Source organism: Bombus bifarius, unplaced genomic scaffold (genome assembly GCF_011952205.1).
Source record: "Bombus bifarius isolate JDL3187 unplaced genomic scaffold, Bbif_JDL3187 scf7180000008358, whole genome shotgun sequence".
Classification (NCBI taxonomy): domain Eukaryota; kingdom Metazoa; phylum Arthropoda; class Insecta; order Hymenoptera; family Apidae; genus Bombus; species Bombus bifarius.
The window spans coordinates 262,166-284,561 of NW_022884611.1; the positions used below are offsets into that span (position 1 = coordinate 262,166).

Genomic DNA, 22,396 nt, shown 5'->3' on the forward strand with positions numbered 1-22,396 from the left:
TAAATTTATGTATATATATTAATTTATATTTAAAGGTCATATGTATATATAGTATTTAACAAATTAATGTTATTCCACCATTATCTGCTCCTAATAGTAATAATCTATTAAGAGGGAGAACCGCCATTGTCGTAAGGAGACCTTTGAAAGTATCAGACTTTAATTTTGATGATGAAAATGAAGCTGTTGTTTCTATGGATGTGTAAACTCCTATCCGATTTGCAGTTGTTCCTATAACTAATTCTTGTTCATACGTAGTCATGCAATGAACTGGTTCTGTGGAGCCCCTAAAAATTAAAAATATAAAATTTATTTCTTTATTCAAATATATTTAAAACGACAACTTTGATCATGTAATAAAAGATAACATCTTATTTTACTTCATATGAAATTTTAGTTTCCCATCTAGTGCACTCCATACAGCAATAGTTTCATCTAGTGAAGAACTAATTAATGTAGTTTCATTAATTGCCTCTAATTGTAATATCTGAAAGAAGAGCAATTAAGTATTTCTATACTGAATATTTTTATGATCATGTTTTAGAAATAACACACTTCACATTCATGGCCTTTCCAAGATGCAATAATAAGTCCAGTACGAATATCTAAAATTGTTAAAAAACCTGATGCTTGACCCAATGCTACCCAATAACCACTAGGTGCTACTGCAATACATCGAATCAAACCTGTTGGATTTACAGATACCTGAAGAAAAAGGAAATAATTATTTTATTAAATAGCTTATAATGGCATACTTAATATGATAATACTTACTTTCATTTCATTGACATACTGAAATGTTCTACAATCAATAACTCTCAGAGTAATATCAGTTGTACCCACAAGTAAAGTTGTACATGGGGGAGGACTTGCAGCTAGTGTATTTACAGGGACTGGACGTGAGCTTTCTGGACATCCAAGAAGGGAACCCATAAAAGGATCCCAGCAATGAATTGTGCCATCACAGGTAACTACATATCGTAAAGATTCTAGGAATGTAAGGGCAAGGATCGACTTTTTATGTCCAGTATAAGTATACTGACAGGATGTGACAGTGTTTCCATCCCCCTATTGATAAAATATGCTACTTAAGTGTAAGCTCTTTTTATATATATATAAAATATATGTCTCTATATCTATTAATATAAGATTTTTATATTGAATACCACTAATATTCTATTATTATAATATTTTCTACATTAATTGATATAATCTTATTACTTTAATTTCCTTTGTTTTTATTTATTTTCTTTTTTTTTTAAATTTCTTTTATTATGAAAGATTTCTCTGCCTGTTTGTCTTTCTCTTGGCATTATTCCAAAGTCATAGTACAAGCAAAAAGAAAATGATTTCTAATGTAAAAGTAGATTGAAAATATAGAAAAGGTTTTATTCTATGTTTTTAATTTACTTTCACGTAAGAAGTCACCTCCGTTTCAGATGTATCACGATTTTAGAATTACATTGCATACGTTTAGGATTGGTATAACATATGTATAATTTTACCTGACTTCTTAAACTCCATAATTTCACAGTCTTATCTCTTCCTCCACTCATAAAACTATTCTCATTATCTAACACATACAGGCATCTAATACTATTAGTATGACCGCTGAAAGTTTGGAGTTTTATTTGTTTTATATTAAATGCTGTATCTTTTTCTGATCTTCCAATTTCATGTTCCCAATATGCTAACCAATTTCCTCGTAACTGTCTTCCATTTGATAAAGAACAATTTGCTTCACGATTAGATATTATGTTTTCTGAAGTAACATAATCCCCAGCGTCATTCGTTTGCACAGCAAACCTATTTCCCACAATTGATATATTTTCAAAATTAACTGCATCTTTATTTTTTATTTCCGTATTTCCTGTTACATTATAATTGTTGTATGATGTATTATACTTGTTGTCATCTTTAAAAGAATTGAAAGATACATTAAATTAAAGATCTTAAGTAAAAAGATCTATAAAAACTGTAAAAAGAGGGAAGTAAAAATAAATGGAATATAATATAGAATATACCAGTGTTAAAAATCGTTTTTGTTTCTTGCTCATATTTATGACATAAATTGCGTATATGTTCATGATTTTTAAGTATTTGTTCCATTACTTCACTATCAATACATTTATAAAAGAGCATATATGTTTTATGAGCAAATTCTGTTGTAAATACAGCTTTTAGTTCTTCAAGTGCCTAAATATATGTTGGATATTTAATAAACTGCAGTAACTATTAAATATAAAAATTTATCAAATAATATCTTTAGTTACCTTATTCTTTTGAGTATCAGCGGCATCTATATTTTCTACAACTGGAGGAGAATAAGAATCAGCAACATCTTGATTAAAATTTGTTTGAGGTCCCAGAATATCTCTATTATCTTCATTTAAAATCTTTACACTATAAAAATACATATATCCATATATTATACTTTTATTATAGTAGAACATATGATTCTCTCATATGTTTATGTATTTGTTATGTTTAAAATAATATTAAAATATGTAATGTAATATGTACCTTATAAAGTGCTCACTTATTGTCTTTTGGTGAATCTCATCCTTAACATTTTCTGTAACATCTTGATTAAATGATTTATCAAATGCTAAAAAAAAACGTTGAATAGGTACAGCTAAATGATTTCTTGTAATGACACTACCCAATCGTAAACTAAACATAAATAAAGTTTCTAAACATTTTTCTGTCATTATCGAACGTGCGATTATACCATTGGGAAAAGTGAATCTTGTGGATGATAATATACGAACTGTAGGATACAGTATTGCTTTCACGATTGGTTCCTAAAATGGAAAGTGGGAAATTGGGTATATTGTCAAATATGCACTGTTCAGTGTTAAAAAACTTGTACAGTATTTATCATACATGAAGTATATCCATCAGTACTGCGTCACTAAGATATGGCGTAATATGGTTTAAAAGGGTTAAACATGAAATAAGTCCCCCTTCTAAATTTTGTGTCAACTTTCTTTTACAAAGCGCTAGAAGTTCTACCATGTGTGCAAAATATTGCAATACTATAATTTGTTCTCCATATAAACCTATATAAATATTTAAATTAGCTTCATTTTTAGAACTTTAAGTTGGTGATTACATATATAAATTATACAAATAAAATAACCTGCAATAGCTGCAAGGCATTCCAACACTTTATTAGCATTATGATCACCAAGTAAAACTTTCTTATTCCAGGGAATACCTTCAATAAACAAGGAAGTATCATCGGTTATTGTTAAGTTCTCTTTCCCAGTGTAACATAATGTAAGCATCCTCAATAAATTTCGTGATAAATATCGGGCAGTAAGCACGGGACCAAGTCGATGAGACAACCAGATAATAGATTCAGCACTCATTTCAGATGTTGTGCACTCATTCGATGTAGACTTTTGATAAGTGTGATCCAATTGGATATTTTCATGTTCTGCAGTGCTAGATTTATTAACATCCATTTTTAATATTGCAGAATTTTGTTCTTCAACTCCTATAGTACATGTTTCCTCAGAAGTATTAGTAGGATGGCCAAATCCACCATAAGTAAATTCATCATTAGAAGTCTTACTTCCAACATGACAACCAATATTACTAAACTCTGTCAGAGATTTACTGGAAGAATTGGATATTTTTGGTATAGGAATTGTTGGCGATTTAACAGATTTCAGTGGTGAAATTTTACTTCCCTCTTCATTTAAATCATCATTTAGATTCAAACTCAAATCAACATTTAGATCAATATCATATGTTGCACCAGAATTTAGAGATATCCAAGAACTTTCTTCTGTTTCCATTGTAAATACTTCTATAGTAAGGAAAGTACATAAAAATTTTTACAATTTTTTAAATATATGTATGTTTATTATATTTGATCGCTTACCCTCGACATCATTGTCAGCTGAATTTATATCACGTGCATAGTCACCAGTTATAGGTACAGGTGATAAAGTAATATTATGTTCTGAATCTGCAGAAAAATCCTCATCTAAAGGAGATAAAATTCCTTCTCCATCATTACATATCCCACTTAAATCACAACTCCTGTAAGAGGAAATAAACTCATCAGAAGCTATTCATATTAATGGATATATTTATACATATACGCTGGTATAGTATGTTTAGTAGGGAGTCAATTAATACACTGCTGTTAATATTAATATTAAGAATAACTTACACCGGGATGCTTTGAGTATACAAATTCTGTAATACTGGACAGTGAAAGTCTCAAGTCTAACTATATATGCATGTTGTGTATATATTGATTTAAATTAATTTCCTTTTAAAATTATGTAATTTATGTTAGAACTATTTTACTGTAATATAATTGTTATATATTTAAAAATTTTGTATGTGATTTTTCTTACTTGAGATTACCAGTTTTATGAATATATGTTGGAGATCCTTGCACATAATCTCTGTAGCCTCCAACTGCTTCCACAAGAGGTGCAATAAAATTTTCCAAAAATCGTCGTAAACCCAATCTTACCATAAGCTTAAGCAAGAAATTTCTATGATATAAACGCGTAGTTTTCAATTTTGCTATTAATCCTGAAGGGAGAATATCAGCATGAGCAAAATTATCTATAAAGGAACCATTTTCATATAATTTCATAATGGATAAAAGGAATGTTTGTGCAGTATCTCGAGGACCCAATGCTCTGGAAAAATACCAATTATACAATACATTAAAAAAAATAGTAAATTAGAAAAAGATTAAAATATTATAAATATCAAATATATCAAAGAAAGCTATTTAATTTTATTATAAAGTATAATATTTTATAATGAATATTTGAACATTCATAAAAATGAACGAAAAATCTTATAATTTATAAATAACTTACTTAGCAATAGGATCAAATAAATGCCATGCAGCCAAAACAGCACTATAAGGTTCTTCCATTACTTGCTGTATATGAGGCATTATTAGCTCTAAATATGCTTCCCTTGCAACTCCAGTATGGAACAATACATGTTCTAATTCTCTTGCAATTGCTTTAACTTTACATTCACTGATCTTACAAAGGAATTTTGTTTTTGTCTTACATATAAAATCTATATCTTCTTCAGACTTCATTATAAAATTTAATTCACGAACTAAATTATTATATTCTTGTAACATTTCTACAATATTAAACAGATATTTATAATACTTGGAAAATGGAAATAAACTTCCAGAAAGTATTGGTTGTAAAAATTGATGTGCAGATGGTGGAGGTAGACCCATGTGTGTAATAGTTGGGTAACGAAAAGGCATATCAGTTACCTGAAAAATCACATAATATATAATTTTATTATACAATATAACTATATCTAATCTAATCAAAATATTACAAATTTATAATGTTATATATATATTAATAATCTATTAATCAACATATAATAGATTAATATAATATAGAAAGAGATGAATACATAATATAAAGTAATGTCATTAAATATTTATTATAATAATTACTTAGAGAAATACTTACTTCTATGTTATCAATATCGTAACTATTTGGTATAATATCAACTTGAAGCAATAAGGCAACAGCATTTCTTACACATTTAGGTAGACTATCAGCCGACATTTTCAAGATGTTTAAGCATGTAGCAAGTCTTTTTACAAATGATACTTTTTCAACATTCCATGTTGCTCGAAATTTATTAGACAAAAATATTTCCAAAATTAAACAACCGAGAATTTGTTGTTCCTTAATACGTCCACTAGCCACAATTTGTTTGTAATTTGTGGATGACTCATGTAACTCAAATTGCGGTTTATAAACTTGAGAGCTTACTTTATTCATAAATGCATGCATAGTTTCCACATGCAAAATAGCTGTAACAGGGTTATAATCTTTTGGAAGAATTATTGTCTGACTTGTAGATTTATCTTGTTTAGCATTGTCTTCAGTAGTGAGTAAAGAACCTCGAGAACGACTTAATAATCGACTTAAGACCAAAGGAGACGATCTCGATGTATTTATAATTGATGTTGGTAATTCTTCTTCTTCAAATCCAGAACTATGACCTTCATCATCACTAGTTCTATTCCCAGATTGATCACTTTCTATAATAAATTACTGTATTAGTTTTAGAAAGAAACAAAATTATGTCAAAAAATTGAAACTCTCATATTAGACATACTATACTTATTGACTGAGAAAGATGAGCGTAGTCGGGGTGGGATCTTACACCAATAAGGTGAAGGAATGATTTTCTGAGGATGTGGTTGTGTAAAAAGTTGAACAATTCCAGAGTTAGTTAAAGTAGTATGATTGTCAACAAGTTGCAAACAGACGTTCTTAGATTTTACTGCTGCTGAACCGGATAATCTATAATGTAAAAAAATGAATAATAATAACATTGATATATGTTATCAATCAATGTTAGAATAAACAAGCAATATTTACTTATAACCAAAAGTTAGATCTATCCAGTGATGTAATCTTTCAGAAACATGAAAACTTTCTAAAGCTTCTCTATGTCTTTCAATAAAATCTTCTGGAGATGTCGCCCATCCAGGAATTTCTAAATCTGGCAAATCTTCATGAATGGACTGTAATTTTCAAATAGTTATATACATATTATACCTAATTACATATATTATGTAAACTATATTATGTAATTTTATTATTTTTATCTTGCCTTAAAAACTCTAGGATCAGTAAAAAATTGTGGTATACATTCATCTGGACTCCAGTCATGTAACCTTTGTATCGAGGCAGGATATTCACCTGGCACCCATTGTGATCGTACATATTTACAAAGGACAGATTTATTATAGCGACGAGAAAGATAAACGTAGTACGTGATTTCTGATAATACATCTGATACATGATGCCCCACCTGCAAATATTACGGAAATTATAATTAATTAAATAATTATTGTATCAAGTAATTTAATTGGTAAATATTGTTCATATACATACTTCAGTTGATTGTGAATCAAATGTTAAATCTAATTGTCTGTCACCTTTGTTCAATCGAAATTTAGATTTTGTCAAATCTCTCCAATTACCACCACATCTTGATGTAAAATCTGTGACCCAAGGCATTACATGATGACAACTTGGATCACCGTATCTTCTACCAGCCAAATTATTCAATGCAGTTAAATAATCGTAATTACTAATACAATTATACACCCACATTTCACACAATTTTTCAATATTTGCATTTATTCCAAATTTAAAATTTTCTTGTACTATAGAATTTGATGAAATTGTATCTAAATTCTTTTTACAGCCATTAAAATTTTTTACTTTAATTTCCTGACTAGTAGAAACTTTGAAATGTTCATTTTCAGGTTTTATATATATATTGTCACTTACTTTTGGTAACACCTAACAATAAAATCTGGGAAAGTAGTTATAATTTCAATAGAAAATTAAATTAATAAAAGATATTTATAAAAATCTTGTGAATATTAACCTGAATAGTAAAATTATCCATAAGTAATATATCACTAAGGGTAATTTCACCTAATACTAAACCCCGATCATGTAAATCTCTAGATAATTGTAATAGCTGATATATTAAAAACAATGGTTTTCCATGACTCATACTTAAAGCAGCAGGACTGTACATTACACACCTTTAAAAGCAATAAATAATTAACAGATAATCAATTACAAAATTAATAAGAAATCACAGTTGGAATATATAATATGTACTTACTCACGGAGAGAATATTCTGCAGTTTGCTCATGTAATGTTAGGAAGGCAGATGTAGTTTCAATAGCAAACAATATTGGAAGAAGATTGCAATGTATTTCGGTTGGTGTACCAGGCAACACAGATACCACTGATCCATTTTGTATTTGTACCAAAGTACAACCATACATTTTTTGCAATACTTCTTGCATAATCCATATATCGCTTACATTAGCAGTTATATTGTATTGTTCTCTATGTTCTATGCAATTCCATGGACCTGTACGTACAAATAAAAATGGACATATATATGTACATATAAAACCAAAAAAATAAATTTATTTTTCCAACATATAATTAGAGTAATTAATTGTATTACATACTGTAATACTTTTTATAACATTCTTTCCACAAATTTCTATAATTAGTTTCTGCAACATAGTGCATTAATTGTGAATATGTTAGATCTGAATGAGTATTTCCATTTATATTCCTTCCTCTTGGGAGTGGAACAGCATATTTATGCTGTTTTTCATAAATCTAGGAATTAAAATAATTATCACATATATCTCTAAAAATGTTATGGACTTTAATAATATAGATTACACAAAATACTTTTAATTATAGCTAATAATATCATAATTGAATCTAGCATATAGCAAAGTTGAATAAGAGTGTGAATAAGAAATCTATGTAAATCAATCTCATCTTGTGGCTGGCACGCAAAAATTAATAAAATATACATATATCATAATTGCCATATTATTGTATTTATAACTTACAAAAGACAAAAAAGCTGTATAAATATTCCATCATAACTGAAAAAGTATTTAAAACAAATTAAAGAAGTTAGTGCCTTTATCTATATAAATTAACATACTCTAACATATATTCTTATCCAGTCTGGACCCAGATCTTCAAGTGTAGGATAAGCTGCAATTTCATCTTCACTTAATCGTTCGTGATTAATAAAAGAGATCGGACCTGTGTTAACTAAACTGGTTAACCAATTTTTATGAATGGTTAAACAAATTCTACCATCTATTACTTTTATATATTTTGTGGGTACCAGCAACTCTTTTGTCATTACATCCATTTTTTATCCTTATGGTTTATATCTACAAAGATAAAATTTTCCGATTTATATATTTTTTCTGTTTAAATTTTTAAGTTTAAATAAAAAGAAATGTAATGTAACACTGTTTAATCGTTAAATTCATACCGTATCTGCACTATAATAAGGCGAAAAGTTAGTTCATTAAACATCTACTACGTATGTTTATTATTTTTTAACGCCAAACACAGCTGATTTGTATCAAATGAACAGCTGACACTAGACGCCATATTTAGATGCAATTTTGTAATACGTAATGATTGAAATCAAAGCTGAAATGTATTCAAAAATAACTTTCTATGCAGCGCGATTCTTTTTCTATTAAAATATTTCGTAAATTTTTTGTTACGCTTATTACATGTAATATTACGTATTATATTGTTCTAGGGCATAACCTATAATTTCCGCGAAAAGATATGCTTATACATATTATACAGAGCTTTACTCATGTCTGTATAATATGTAAGTATATATGTACATATATACTTACTTACAATGAATGGAAAATTTTTAATAATTTTTGTAATAATAAAAATGGAGAAGAAAGTTGATTATCATAGAATGAATTATAAACAAGTTTATTCTCAAATATTTTTTTATAACACTTTCCTCTATTTCAATTTTTTCAGTAATCAAAATGAAAATATTTTTAATTATATTGTATAATTATAATAACATATAAAATTGAAGATATAAACAATCAATCATATTCGTATGTATTTAAAATATTTATATTTATCTTACTTTCTTTCATTGCAGCTTTATTGAAAGGAAGACAAAGAAAGGTCTACAGAAATAAAAAATTTCAGAAAAATGAATGAATGTAAAAAAAGAATGATTTATTTTATTAAAAATCAGTTTGTAACTTTAGTTACAAATTTCTCCGTCTATGACATTTCATGTTCATATGTTCATGTTTTGTGTAGAAAAATTTAGTTTATAAGAGAGTCATATATTGATTATTGATTAAACTATATAGTATTAATACAGGTCTTTGTTTCTCTTTCCTTACTTCTTGCATTTCTTCACATATCTCCTTTATGTACTTTTTATGTCTTGGATGTCTAAAAGAGCAGACAAAAATTTTCGTTAACAAAAATCTGTAAATTAGTTTTAAATAGGTATTAACCCTTTGCAGTCGGCATATTTTTCTGGTGATATCAATTAATTGAAGTTTATATTTAATGTCACTTTTGACATAAAAAAATTATTTTGGGACAAATATATTTTATTGTATATTACTTATAGTGTACAAAAATTAAAAAATTTTAATTTTGTAAAGTAATATTTGTTAAATCATAGAAGTTAATCAGTGATATTTGTTAAAACAATCACCGATATGGAGTTTCCGAGTACAAGTACTGCAATAGGTACATGTTTCTCATCTTCCTCCTGGGATTCTTCTGATCGAACTTACTGCACAATCTTGTTTACTTCCTGAATGAAGTATATGGAGTGTATTATTTAATTTAATTTCTGCATGTGAGATTGAAGGTTGCGTTCTAGATGAACGGCCTTGCCGAAGATTTTCTACTAATTGTATTTCTAACAATTCCACTAATTTGCAATTAGTAGTTCTATAGATTTTGTACGTGTTAGCGATTTTTCATGGTTATTTTATTTTATGGCTTTATATATTACATACAATTTGATAATGTACATTTCCATATCCTTCCCAAAATAACGATTTCTTGAGGAAACAGTAAGTTGGTGCATATTGGTCAACACGATCTATTGCTCGTATTTTTTTCATATAATTTATAGCGATAATAGGCCTTGTTATACCTACTGTATCATCACAACATATGTTTCTTTTAATGGATTGTTTTCTTGCTTCATCATAGGTAATAAGAAAAGTTACAACTCGTTTGCGCTTTCGCGCAGAGTAATGTATTATTTCTCTTATATGCCACAGTAGACTTTCCCAAAAATTTAAGTTCTTTAATAGCAGCTGGAAAATATTTTCCATTTGGCATTATAGTATCAGTTAAATGAATTTTTAATTTCAGCTCATCAGTAAGTGGCATACTTGTAAAGTAGTTTCTATTAAATAACTTTCAACATTTGGAATGTTAATCAGTATTCTTTTAACTAACGTCAATGTAATTCGAGAATTAATCGTAAGTCCTAGTTTGAGCGGCTTCTTAATTAACAAACTATTATAATAGAGTAAGATTGAATGAACATAACCAATCTCCACATCCGTTAATACGTAAATTTGTATCAATATTCCATTTAGTATGTTTGTTTGGATTGTATGTTACAAAGGTTATTTTCTCTTTAAATTTTACTACAGATTCATGTACACAAATACCTTTACCAGGTATGTTCTGCAAAATTTGTGTTGATATATTGTAGAAAATTGTCTACCTTTTAAGTAGAGATTTTCAAATTTTTGCCTTGAGAAAGATTGATGTATAGATGTAATGTCTAAAAAATTTGAGAGAATTTGAGAGAATGCAAATGGCACTGTTTCCATATTAAGATTACACCAACATAAGTTATAAATTTTTCATGTCCCATCCACCCACGAATACCAAATTGAGTTTTTGGACAGTTGCTTTTCACTTATCTTCCTTTTTGCATACTCATTTATCTCTTGTACTATATTCTTTATTAATATATTAATAAAATATACTTTAAAAAGTCCAATAATTTTTTTATACTCTGTGGTACTTGTGCTTTTACTGTTCATGGAGAAGCTTTAAAATCAAAAGTAAATGGCAAATTGTCTTAATATTCTGTAATATTCTCCATTACTTTCACCAAAATCTTCTATTTCTTTTGCATGCTCTTCTTTATTATTTTCACCATCCTCATTATAACTTTCAGCCTTTATTATCTTTCATTGTTTGGCAGAAATTATATTACTGTCACTAGTTTCACTATCATTATTTACATTAGAAATATTCATATTTTGATCATACATTTCAAATTCAAAGCCATCATCACTTTCAATAGTACGAAAATCATTATTATACTTCTTTGTCATTTTTAGGAATCATTTTAGGAATAACATTATACTGATAAAATACACTTAACATCAAATATTGTAATCTTGCACATAGAATATCAGAGAATATCTTGAATTACCTTCCTTAGTACACAAAATTGATTACAAATTGTTTCTTCAATACAAAAATGTACTGGATATTCAAATGAAATTATTTTTAAAAACTAAATTGCAAGATTTCTTAGAAATACTTAAAAAGAGATGGTAAAAAATAATAAATATTTACAATATCTCTTCAATATACCTATGTTACCTTTTCTTCATAGAAAAAGATTATATCGCCATAGTGACGCCATCCGACTTTAAAGACAGATTTTAAATAACGCTACTATAGCGATATCCAACGGCAAAGGGTTAAAAATATTATTATAAATTTGTGCTATAATAAAAGCAATTCAGAAATTCTATTCTATTATACATAATATCTTTTTCTTATATACAGATACACAAACAGAATTTAATTTATAGCATTCAAATGAAATTTGACTAAATTAAGGATCATTAATTTTTTAAATTTCATTTTTTAATATGATTTTATAAATAAATAAGTAATAAATAATAACAACAACTTACTTGTCTATGATAATTTGTATACTTTTTAGAAAATCTTGGTCTTCCTCATCAATTTCTAAGAAACTTATTATTGTTCTTATAACACTCATTTCTAAAAATAACGCAAATATTTCAATTGGAATTTTATGTGAAATCCTCTGGAAATATGTAGACATCTGTGCAACCATAGAATTTTTTAGACTTCTTCTAGAACTACCAGAAAGTTTGTCTCTTTCGGATAAAATAAAATTAATATTGACATTAACTGGATTGTTATTACTCAAAAAACAATCATTTGTTACTGTTTTGCTTTCAGATCTATTTAAAACAGGTATCGAATTATCTAATCTTTGAAAAAATTCTCCAACTTCTTGATTATTCATTCTTTTTTCTTGATACCTGTCACGTTCCCAACTTTGAATTCTTATGTTCCCTTTTTCTCCGGTTTTTAAAAGAATAACGTGACTGATAGAGTTTTCTCGACAATATTCAAGGATTTCTTCAAGGGAAACCAGATCTAAAATTGTAACTTTGAGTCCAAGACTCCATAATTCTTTTAAGAGATCGATCATCTCCTTTTCTCGATGATGATTGCCCATACAAGAAATGGCAACGTCGATACCGTATCTGCATTCTAAAGATTCTGAAGTTTCCGAGACTGCAGAAACAAGTTTTTCTAGTGAGATACTAATTCCTGCGCCATATTGTTTAATTTCTTTACTGGCCATTCCTGTACGTTCAAGAATTTTTTTAAAAGAAGAAAGCATTTTATCATAACGACCTCCTGCTGCTATTACTTCTTCTCCACCTTTCTTTTTACGCCGCTTAACTTCGTAGGTAATTTGATAAATTATACCACTATGTTGATTTATATTGTGCACTAGAAGAGGTACAACCAGTACAGGCCACTGTTAAAAAAGAGAAAGAATTCAAATTTTATTACACCTTTATATAATATTTGTATGTTTACCTTTAGAATAAAAATTATAGGATGATATATGTAACAAAAGAAACTTCTTTAATCACAAATAATTGTTTTAGTTATATTTTAAATATGATTTTATTAATATAGTACAATTTTTACCTTTACTCCAAGTGTTTCAATATTTTCCATAACTATCTCAATTTCCTTCAGTCCTTCTCTAGCTAAAGCAGCAGCATCTCCTTTTCTTCGCGTAATTGTTTTTAAAACACTATGAATTTTAGCAACAGAACTTTCCGTTTCAAACAAATTGAATAATGTCTCCATAGCCTGATCAGTCAAACATAAACTTATTAAATGTGTCTGTATTTGAAACTTTGTAAATTTTCCATCACGTGCATCTCGAAGGATTGAATAAATATCTTGATATTTTTCTTTATCTACTCCACAATACATTAATACAGCTTGTAGTAAAGAAGTGTGGTTCAAACGAATAGTAAAATTTCGTTCTTGCAATGGAGGTAATTCATTGATGATTTCCCAGACAATGTATATTAATTCACCTTCCATTAGAAGATTATCAGGGGTAGGATTTATTATATCAAATGCGCATTCGTAAAGTTCTCTAGGATGAAAGCCCAATACCTAAAAATAATATGAAATATAGAAACTTTGCTAACTTATATAATATTTAAGTACTTAAAAAAATCAATGGTTTATTCCTTAATTGCTTTTAGAATACAATAAGAAATAAACATCTCGTATTAATAGAGTAATTTTACGATGATATAAACTGTTTAGTAAAATTATACCTTTTTTTCTCTAAAGACTCTTTCAATTGCATATCTTCTAATATGTGGTACATTATTCCATACTATGTATCTTGCAAACGCAGCGCGTAAATCATGAGGGATACAAACAATGTTTCCATTACGAGTCATTAATTTTACACTGGAAGTTGAAAAGCTACAGAATTGATGCGATTTTGGTATCAATAGAGGAGTTCCTAAGTAAACACCACCATGTCTTTGAAAAATCTCGATTACTTTGCTTTTAACTCCTTCTTGATGTTTTCTCCAAGCAATAAAGTTAATATGCCCCCTACTAGGTAAATTCATATCGTAAGTAATATCGTCTGCAGGACTAACTTCCTGCGTGAAACAGCATGAAATCAAATATTTATATGCTTTGCTTTGATTATTTGAAAGAGTGCGCCGGATCATTTCTTGCAATTCCGTCTCTTCAAGTCGGGCAGGAGGCAAATATTCCGAAGAAAGGAGTTCTTGAGCAGTAGGCCGTTGACTAGGATCATGATTTAATAACCACCTGTAATGACCGAGAATTAATTAACACGTATTTTAAATTAATTCATTTTAATCTGTACTACATGCCGTAAAATATGAATTTGTCGTGACATATCAGCTTGTTGTATTTCTGATGGAAGTATAATTTCTTTCGATCGTAAATTAAGCAAAACTTTAATTCGTTCCATTCCTGTAGTTAGAGGTTTGTAACACATTTCAAACAATATTATTCCAAGACTATAAATATCAACTTTTTGATTGTAAATAGCTTTTGCTGCTTTTGTTGTAAGTTCTGGAGCTACATAAAGTGCTGTGCCTACTTGTCCTGTGAGAGATCCAACATCTTCTGTGCCAAAACTAATCCCTGAAATATATTACATAATACATTATATATAGAGTGTTTGACTACAGGTGTAAAAAAATTTAAGGGATGATTCTTAAAGCTAAAATAAGATGAAAATCAAGAATGAAAAAAATTACGTTTTAGGCTTTGTTTTTAGTTATTAACAATTAAAAATTAGCCGAAATATCCTTACACAAAGATAAAGTAGATCAGCCTAAGCAGCGAAGTGCACAGAGATGCTCAAATCGAACGATACATGGGCGGCAGTTTACCTCGTACAAGTCGTAGAGAAGAGGATTGTGACATTTGTAAACCGTGTAAACCACGCTGCGCGACGTTTTGAAAGGAACATCGTAGATTAAACATTATACCTGCCTACTGTAAAAAGCAAAGCCGGAAACGCAATTCTTTTATTTTTGATTTTCATCTTATTTTAGCTTCAAGAATCGCCCCTTAAATATTTTTACACTTGTAGCCAAACACCTTGTATATACGTGAAAATACCTATAGAAGAATAGTACATAAAGAAGATTAATCGTCGCTGTGAAGATATTTACCCTTTTCAAAACCTTGAGATTCTTTATCAGTTTCCATTGTTTGTACAAAGGATGAAAGTATATTTGTAGTTGCTAAACCAAAATCTCCGATCTTTACATGGTCATTACTATCCAAAAATATATTTACTGGTTTTAGATCTCTATGTATCATTCCTTGTTGGTGAATATGTGCTAGACCTTCCACAATTTCTCGAAATAATCTCCACACTCTTTCTTGATCTTCATAAACTCCATTATCAATTGCTGTCCGAAGAGTACTCTTTTCACAGAATTCCATTTGAATATACATAAATGGAATTTCTCTGACTGTTTCTTTTGATTCATTCATATCCCCATTTTCATCGCTTTTTATATTTGATGCAGATGCTTGATAATTTGTATCTCCTACAAATTCTATGCTATCAGAAGAATCCATTCTTAGAAGATTCTGCATTCTGGAAAATTTGTTACAAATTACTCGTAACAACATAAGGTTCAATTAATATAAATTATACAGGGTGGTTGGTAACTGGTGGTACAAGCGGAAAGGGGGTGATTCTACGCAAAAAAGAAGTCGAAAATATAGAATAAAAAATTTTTTTTTTAATTTTTCCATCGAGACAACGATCTACAGTGAGATCCGTTATAACGAGACGCGATAAAGTGCACGCGTACCGAGCGAAAATTCAAAGTCGATTTTCTCGAAAACAAAACCTCAAACGAAAAATTTTTATTCTATATTTTCGACTTCTTTTTTCGCGTAGAATCACTCCCTTTCCGCTTGTACCACCAGTTACCAACCACCCTGTATATGTATATATGTTGTGAATATATACTTCGATATGCTTAATTTTTAAGTTCCTATGGACAAAAATTATACATCTTATTCTATACTTTAAAGCATATTCAATTACACATAATTTTTTCATTTTTTTTATTCCAATGAATTAATTATATAAAGTAATAAATTATTGTATGCTTTCTAAATTCTGGAATGTATAATTGAATGGAAATTAATTGTTAATTTGTTTGTTAATTTTAGATTTTTAACATTTAATACGTAAATTTCGCACCTATTTATATATCTATTCAAAAAAGAATCTGTTTCTTGAATGTAAACAACTCTGTCACTAATATTTTTGTTTTAGAATAAAATGTATGTAATTTTAATCTTTATATATTTCCAAATTCATGATTTATTTTTATGAGAAAGTATTTTTGTAATATAAAGATATGTCACCTACAAATCATCATTTCAAAAATGAATCTCTTACAAAAACGCACAATCTTCATCACTGTCAGTGTCACTGGACGCATCACTGTTATCCTCATCGCTGTCAGCTGGAAGTGTTGTATTTGTTCGAGATCTGTATGAAACATTCCATTCAACCTCGTGTATTGGTATTGGTGGTGCTAATTTTTCAATATCATCCGTTATTAAATGCTAAAAGATAAAAATTATTCACGAAATTATCATGACTGATCAACAATCGCATCTGATATCAAAATTAATTATTAGGTTGTCCCAAACGTTTCTTTTGTTTTATAAGGAAATAATAAATGCACAACATTTTTTGTTTTATAAAATATTTATTTTATTAAATTATGTGTGATCCATTTTGTTAGAATAGAATAACCGAATTATTTCCTTATAAAACGAAAGAAACTTTTGGGACAATCTAATATTTATATAAAAGTAGTACTTTTATATATATAAAAGTAGTTTCCTATAAATCATTACATGGTATGTGACACACTACAAGTTAAGAAATTAGTTACTAAAAATTAGTTACTAAAAATCTTAAGTTAAAATCTTAAATATTATATTACTATTCAAAAATAAAACAAATACAGACTATCGCAATGTTTAGGAAAACAAGTAGAAAATAAAATAAAATTTTAACGATTAAATTTCAAATTCGAATATCTAGGAATCCTCAAATTAAAAAAATTAAGTAATAAAATAATATAGATATAACAATTACATTAAACAGCTCTGGACTCTTTTTTTCAGAAAATGTCATGGATGCACGTTCTTCTACTGCATCAGTTATTATAGCACTTTCTATCCATGAATTGTAATATCGTACTACATTTTCATGATTCATCCGAGATAACAATTTCACCTCTCTGGTAATTTTTTTGTGAAGTTGTTTATTTTTTGGGTTCAATTCTATCCTTTTAATAGCATAAATTCCACCATCTAATTTATTTTTCACTTTTAGAACATCGCCGAAAGCACCTCTACCAAGCCATTCAAGAATTTCGAATTCATTCGTAATTCTTAATTGACCTCCTAATGGAGGTACATATTGTCTAATATCTGTATCTGGTTCTTCTGGTTCATGATTCTCTTGTTCATCTCTCCGTGGTATTTTTGGGGGCGATAATGCATGGGTTAAAGGCGCCTTTATAAACGAATGTTGTAATAGTTGTTCGGCTGACCAACGTTTTCTTTCATCATTGATAAGGCACTTTAATAAGAAATCTTGAAGATCAAGCTAAAACAATTAAAAAATTGATTCCTTTATGAGAAGAAATGAGTAAAATGTGATTCATTTGTTTCTTCTTACTTAAATATTTATTTAAAATAATTATACTTAGATAGAAATCATTTGCTTTAAAATAGTATTTAATTTGGTTATTTATAGGCGTGCTGTGGAAATTATATTGTTTACGAAATGTACATAATGAACAGATTCAAGTCTGAAGACAAAATAATATAACTAGTATTTTATATCTAAGATCATTTGATTATTATTCGAATTAATTAAAGAGAGATAATAGGAATTTTTTAACAATATGTATATGTCATACATCATATAAATACATGATATTATCAATTTTTGTTAAAGTTGAAGCGTAGAATAAATAAAGAATCTGTTAATATATAATTTCTTATTTAAACCTTTTACTTAAAATTTTACTGAAATAAAATGCATAATTATTTATTAGCAAACGTCTGCATTTCACATTTATAAAGCTTTATTAGCAAACAGTAAAGTGAAATTGATTGTATGTTTACTAAATAAAGGCATAGGTCTCTACATTTAAATTGTGAAGTATGCCAAATAACGTCCGTATAATAAACATGTAGTCTAGAGTACAATAAATATTATTATATTTAATAAATTAAGTCTTTTTGGTTACCCTCAAATATTTTTTATTATAATAATTTCTTTCTATATGTTGTATATTTAGCTATATTAAATTTTCTTTTTTATTTATATTTTATATTAAATATTCAGATTATTTGTATTCTGTATGTAGATAAACACACCTGTACAATTTTTGTTGGATCAATTTTATCTCCAGAAACTATGATTCCTTTTAATAAAGAAAACATAAGAACACCAAAACGGTAGATATCTGCCTTTTTTCCACCTCTGCCTTGTACACTCGGAAAATCTGGTTCAGGCTTGATTATTGTACATGTCTGATAAATATCAGACAATCTTTTATTTAAAGAATAATCTGATAATCTAACTACTCCTGTGTTATCAATATAGATACTGGTATCACGTAGATCTTTGTGGACAACGTTATTCTCATGGAGATATCGTAAAGCAGAAAGGATGCCAGTTGCCAAATATCGCAGGAAATCGATGTCTACTGCGATATTTTCCAGTAAAAAAAAGGAGCAACTCGTACCTATCTAAAATCCGATAATTAACATAGTTGCTATTATTAGAAAATGTATGTATGTATTTGTATTTACAGATATAATAATTTTGTAATTTTTTCGAAATAAATGAACTTTATCATAAATATTGAAATGTTAAGATAGCTATAGAATAAAGTTTATTTAAACGTATAAAATTTAAGTTATTTAACTTAACAAGTGAAACTTATTTCAGGAAATATATTTCATACAATACAGTGGGCCTTCGTATAATGCAAGGGATAGGTTCCACGTTATAGGAAACAGCTTTATATGATACGAACCACATGTATTATGTATATGGACTATGAGTGTGATGTTATACGAATCCGCATTATACGAATTTTACGAGTCCCTTATATTTTACATAGTTCTTCAATTTATTCACTTTTAGAAAAATTAATTCAAATAATTATAATTACAAATATTGTACCTTTGGTTTGCATTATAACTAAATATCATTATACCTACCACAAATTCTTGAAGAACATAAATAAGTACATCATCTTCCTCCTGCAGATACTTCATATTTAAATAATGTACAAGATTTGGATGATGTAATTTATGTAAATGATTTACTTCTTGTTCTAAGCTTCCTACTTGTTTCATGATATGTTGAATATTATTTTCTTCAATTTTATTATTTACTTTTAATGTCCATTCACTAATTGCAAACAATTCTCCAGTTGTCATATCCACACCTGCATAAACGACTGATCCCTTAGTACTATGACCCATACATTTTGCTCTGTACACTTGTCGTTCACCTATAATTATTATACGTTATAGAAATTAATAAAATTGAATTATTTTTTTAATACACAAGTTTGAGACAACAGACTAAAGTTATCTACCAAAATATATACCTCTATTATGATCAAAGTGTAATAATTTTGTGCCCCTATGTTCGCATAGAAAACCGTCAGAACTTTCAGAACTACTAGCACATCTTCGTCGAGAATAAATCCGTGATCTCTCTTGTGGAGATGATGGTATTGATTGAGAAGGATTATTTGATCGATCACAATATAAGCGAATAGATTCTTTCCGATTACGAAGTTCAGCTTTTAAAGCTTCTTGCCTTTTTTGGATTTCATCCTGCAATACCTGCAATTATTTTTTTAGATACAATATCTGCATTAAAACAGATATATTTTTGAAATGATCAATAATAATATGATTAGAACAATTATATGTGTAGAATAGTAGTAGCCTACAGAAATTGTAATTTGAACATTAAAAACAAGAAAGGTAAAAGGATGTTTGACTTGCCATGTTTATTAATTAAAATAATTGTAATTGCAATATTATCGAAATAAGTCTTTTCAATGAAAATTTATAGATTTTTTTATAAATTGACGAATATAATTATTATTAAAATTACCATTTACGCCAGCGAGACCGTGTGAGAGAGCCTCGGCATTAACGAGGTTTATAGAATTTATGGTACGACAAACGCGAAAAAAGTAACGTTGTATTCTTATGTTTACGTTTTTCTTATCTTTAATACGATGCATCTTGATTTGTATAATAAATTATGTACAAAAATTACAGTCATATCTAGTTATGTATAATTAAAATCTTCAGAACGCCTACACTTCCAAAATGGACATATCCACCGAGTCATGCATCATTCAATTAATTTTGTCTATTTTCTACTATTTTAGATTTATAGCTTAAACCAATTGTGTGTAATATCTTGTATATATTTTTGCATATTTTTTAGTCCTACGATATATGTATACATATAAGATAAACACAAAACATGAATCATTTCATCGGAAGAATTAGTTTTTTTAAATTTGATATGTTACATTCACCAAAATATTATCAGTGGAAGAGTACAATTTTCCGGATAAGATTAATTGAAATGCAATCCTCTAAGTATCTTTCATTTCAAGTATGTACTACATCAAACATTGTCCAATTCTTAAGTCGGGTTGATATAAAAAATTTGATAACAATTATGTATAAACAAATATATATATATATGTATACATATAGTGAAATAATTAATTATTTAAGAAGCTATTACTTACCACCTTTTTATGTAATTACTCGCATCTGTCGAGGATACATTTCTTCACCTAGGACATTTTCTTAAGGTGTTTTAGGCACACTTGTTCATAGTAGAGTTTCAGTGTATTAACTTGCAATTATATACACGGTGTCTGACTTCCGGCATGTAGTAATAAATTAATGTGTTTGGTTTTCTTCTTGTCTAACAACGGTTTCTTCTCTGATTTGGTGATGACGCTATTTTTTATCATTTCATTTTCCGTTTGTTGTACCTTATCTTCAATTTATTCACAGATCGGTAAGACCATTTCTGAATTTCATCTACGGACACTTTTTACTGAATAATTGTGGCAATTATTTCTTTGATCCCAGTAATACTGAATATATTTGAAACATGCTCCACCCCTGTTTCTTGCTTTATGGTTTCTTTCTTCACAACGTTGTTTAGGAATCGCTCCAATGAAAAATAATTATTAAAGGGTAATATATCGCCTCAAGCTTTTTTTAACAAATCAGTGCGAGGAAAGTCTAAGATTTCTCTTAGCGTACGATGATGAAACAAAGTTTTGAATTTTGTTACTATTTTCTGATTCCTCGGTTGAAAGAAGCAGTTCGTGGTATTTTCAAGAAGGTACACGACGTCGACATCATAATCGGTATTTAGTCTATCCAGTGCTCATATCCTATGAGAGACACAATTGCATGCTAATAACGACATTCGCCTGCAAGTTCATTTTTCCAGTTGAACTTTTTATAATGGATTTGGAATGATTTTACAAACAATCAGCAAATATTATACATTGCAATTCATCAAAATCTGTTTCCTAGTTTTGGACACAACGGGTAATTCATTTGACATGTTTGAGCGCTTTCGGTTTCTCGTATCTGTGAATAAAAAGATGTAGTTTATAAACTCCACTTGCATTTACATAAAATCCGTTACTCGATCTTCTTGTATTTGGATTTCATATGCCCTTTTTTCTATCCTACGAATTAACGTTCGATCTAGAAGAGCTTTTCACAACAAAGATGTACTGAAGAGTCCATAGCAGATCTTGGACGAAACACTCACTTTCTCTCTCTTCTCTCATTGTGTCTAAGGTATAGGTCTGTTAGGTGAGCCTTACTGAAGAGTCCATACTAGCACAACAAAGATGTTTCATCCATTTTGTGAATTTATCTAGATCTATGCATATTTTAGTCTTTAAGGCATTGTAGGATATCTTTGACAAATTTTGACTCTATATCATTGCTTGGTGTTTTTTAAATCTCCATATCG

At 28.5% G+C, this 22,396-nt stretch overlaps 2 protein-coding genes and 2 long non-coding RNA genes across 9 annotated transcripts in view; 2 read left to right on the forward strand and 2 right to left on the reverse strand.

Moving 5' to 3' along the window:
• Positions 1 to 4: 4 nt before the first annotated feature.
• LOC117212708 (WD repeat-containing protein 81) lies at positions 5 to 9,003 on the reverse strand. 5 transcript variants are annotated; one of them, XM_033457710.1, is made up of 24 exons: positions 8,876 to 8,961; positions 8,534 to 8,771; positions 8,037 to 8,193; positions 7,678 to 7,933; positions 7,432 to 7,594; positions 6,930 to 7,343; positions 6,646 to 6,846; positions 6,411 to 6,556; positions 6,145 to 6,332; positions 5,487 to 6,067; positions 4,857 to 5,278; positions 4,377 to 4,670; positions 3,893 to 4,053; positions 3,143 to 3,817; positions 2,887 to 3,062; positions 2,732 to 2,804; positions 2,524 to 2,608; positions 2,274 to 2,403; positions 2,025 to 2,196; positions 1,506 to 1,915; positions 775 to 1,068; positions 556 to 705; positions 381 to 487; positions 5 to 287 (listed from the first exon to the last, which is right to left on the reverse strand). In XM_033457710.1, the coding sequence occupies exons 2-24, from the start codon at positions 8,747 to 8,749 to the stop codon at positions 56 to 58; spliced, it is 5,703 nt and encodes a 1,900-aa protein (XP_033313601.1). In that variant the 5' UTR covers positions 8,750 to 8,771; positions 8,876 to 8,961; the 3' UTR covers positions 5 to 55. The 5 variants fall into 5 exon arrangements, with proteins under 5 accessions (XP_033313601.1, XP_033313600.1, XP_033313598.1 ...); XM_033457709.1 differs by having other exon boundaries at positions 1,506 to 1,870; positions 2,524 to 2,804; XM_033457706.1 differs by having other exon boundaries at positions 56 to 287; positions 2,524 to 2,804; positions 8,534 to 8,773; positions 8,942 to 9,003.
• LOC117212711 lies at positions 682 to 1,098 on the forward strand. The gene is made up of 2 exons (XR_004488512.1): positions 682 to 823; positions 891 to 1,098. It is a non-coding gene; the product is annotated as an uncharacterized LOC117212711 (long non-coding RNA).
• A 115-nt stretch (positions 9,004 to 9,118) lies between the features above and the next one.
• Positions 9,119 to 9,655, forward strand: LOC117212712. Its single transcript, XR_004488513.1, has 2 exons — positions 9,119 to 9,229; positions 9,527 to 9,655. It is a non-coding gene; the product is annotated as an uncharacterized LOC117212712 (long non-coding RNA).
• Positions 9,586 to 22,396, reverse strand: part of LOC117212709 (eIF-2-alpha kinase GCN2) — a 29,866-nt gene continuing 17,055 nt past the window's right edge. The window contains exons 1-12 of one of the 2 annotated variants that reach the window (XM_033457712.1): positions 21,138 to 21,239; positions 19,970 to 20,205; positions 19,570 to 19,867; positions 18,718 to 19,092; positions 17,423 to 17,938; positions 16,712 to 16,881; positions 15,459 to 15,892; positions 14,646 to 14,922; positions 14,067 to 14,580; positions 13,417 to 13,899; positions 12,354 to 13,240; positions 9,586 to 9,831 (exon numbers count right to left, since the gene is read on the reverse strand). In XM_033457712.1, coding sequence (XP_033313603.1) covers positions 9,705 to 9,831; positions 12,354 to 13,240; positions 13,417 to 13,899; positions 14,067 to 14,580; positions 14,646 to 14,922; positions 15,459 to 15,892; positions 16,712 to 16,881; positions 17,423 to 17,938; positions 18,718 to 19,092; positions 19,570 to 19,836 — 4,050 coding nt within the window. In that variant the 5' untranslated portion in view covers positions 19,837 to 19,867; positions 19,970 to 20,205; positions 21,138 to 21,239 and the 3' untranslated portion in view covers positions 9,586 to 9,704. Of the gene's footprint in view, positions 9,832 to 12,353; positions 13,241 to 13,416; positions 13,900 to 14,066; positions 14,581 to 14,645; positions 14,923 to 15,458; positions 15,893 to 16,711; positions 16,882 to 17,422; positions 17,939 to 18,717; positions 19,093 to 19,569; positions 19,868 to 19,969; positions 20,206 to 21,137; positions 21,240 to 22,396 lie in introns of those variants that run through there. The other variant, XM_033457711.1, reaches the window with a different exon arrangement.

Excerpts from the sequence above, each read along its gene's own strand:
- LOC117212708 (XM_033457707.1), bottom strand. The coding sequence starts at position 8,749 with ATGGATGTAATGACAAAAGAGTTGCTGGTACCCACAAAATATATAAAA. Across the intron at positions 1,916-2,024 it reads AAAAACGATTTTTAACACTG|ATGACAACAAGTATAATACA; the intron begins GTATATTCTATA and ends ATTCTTTTAAAG. Across the intron at positions 288-380 it reads AAACTAAAATTTCATATGAA|GGGCTCCACAGAACCAGTTC; the intron begins GTAAAATAAGAT and ends TTTAATTTTTAG.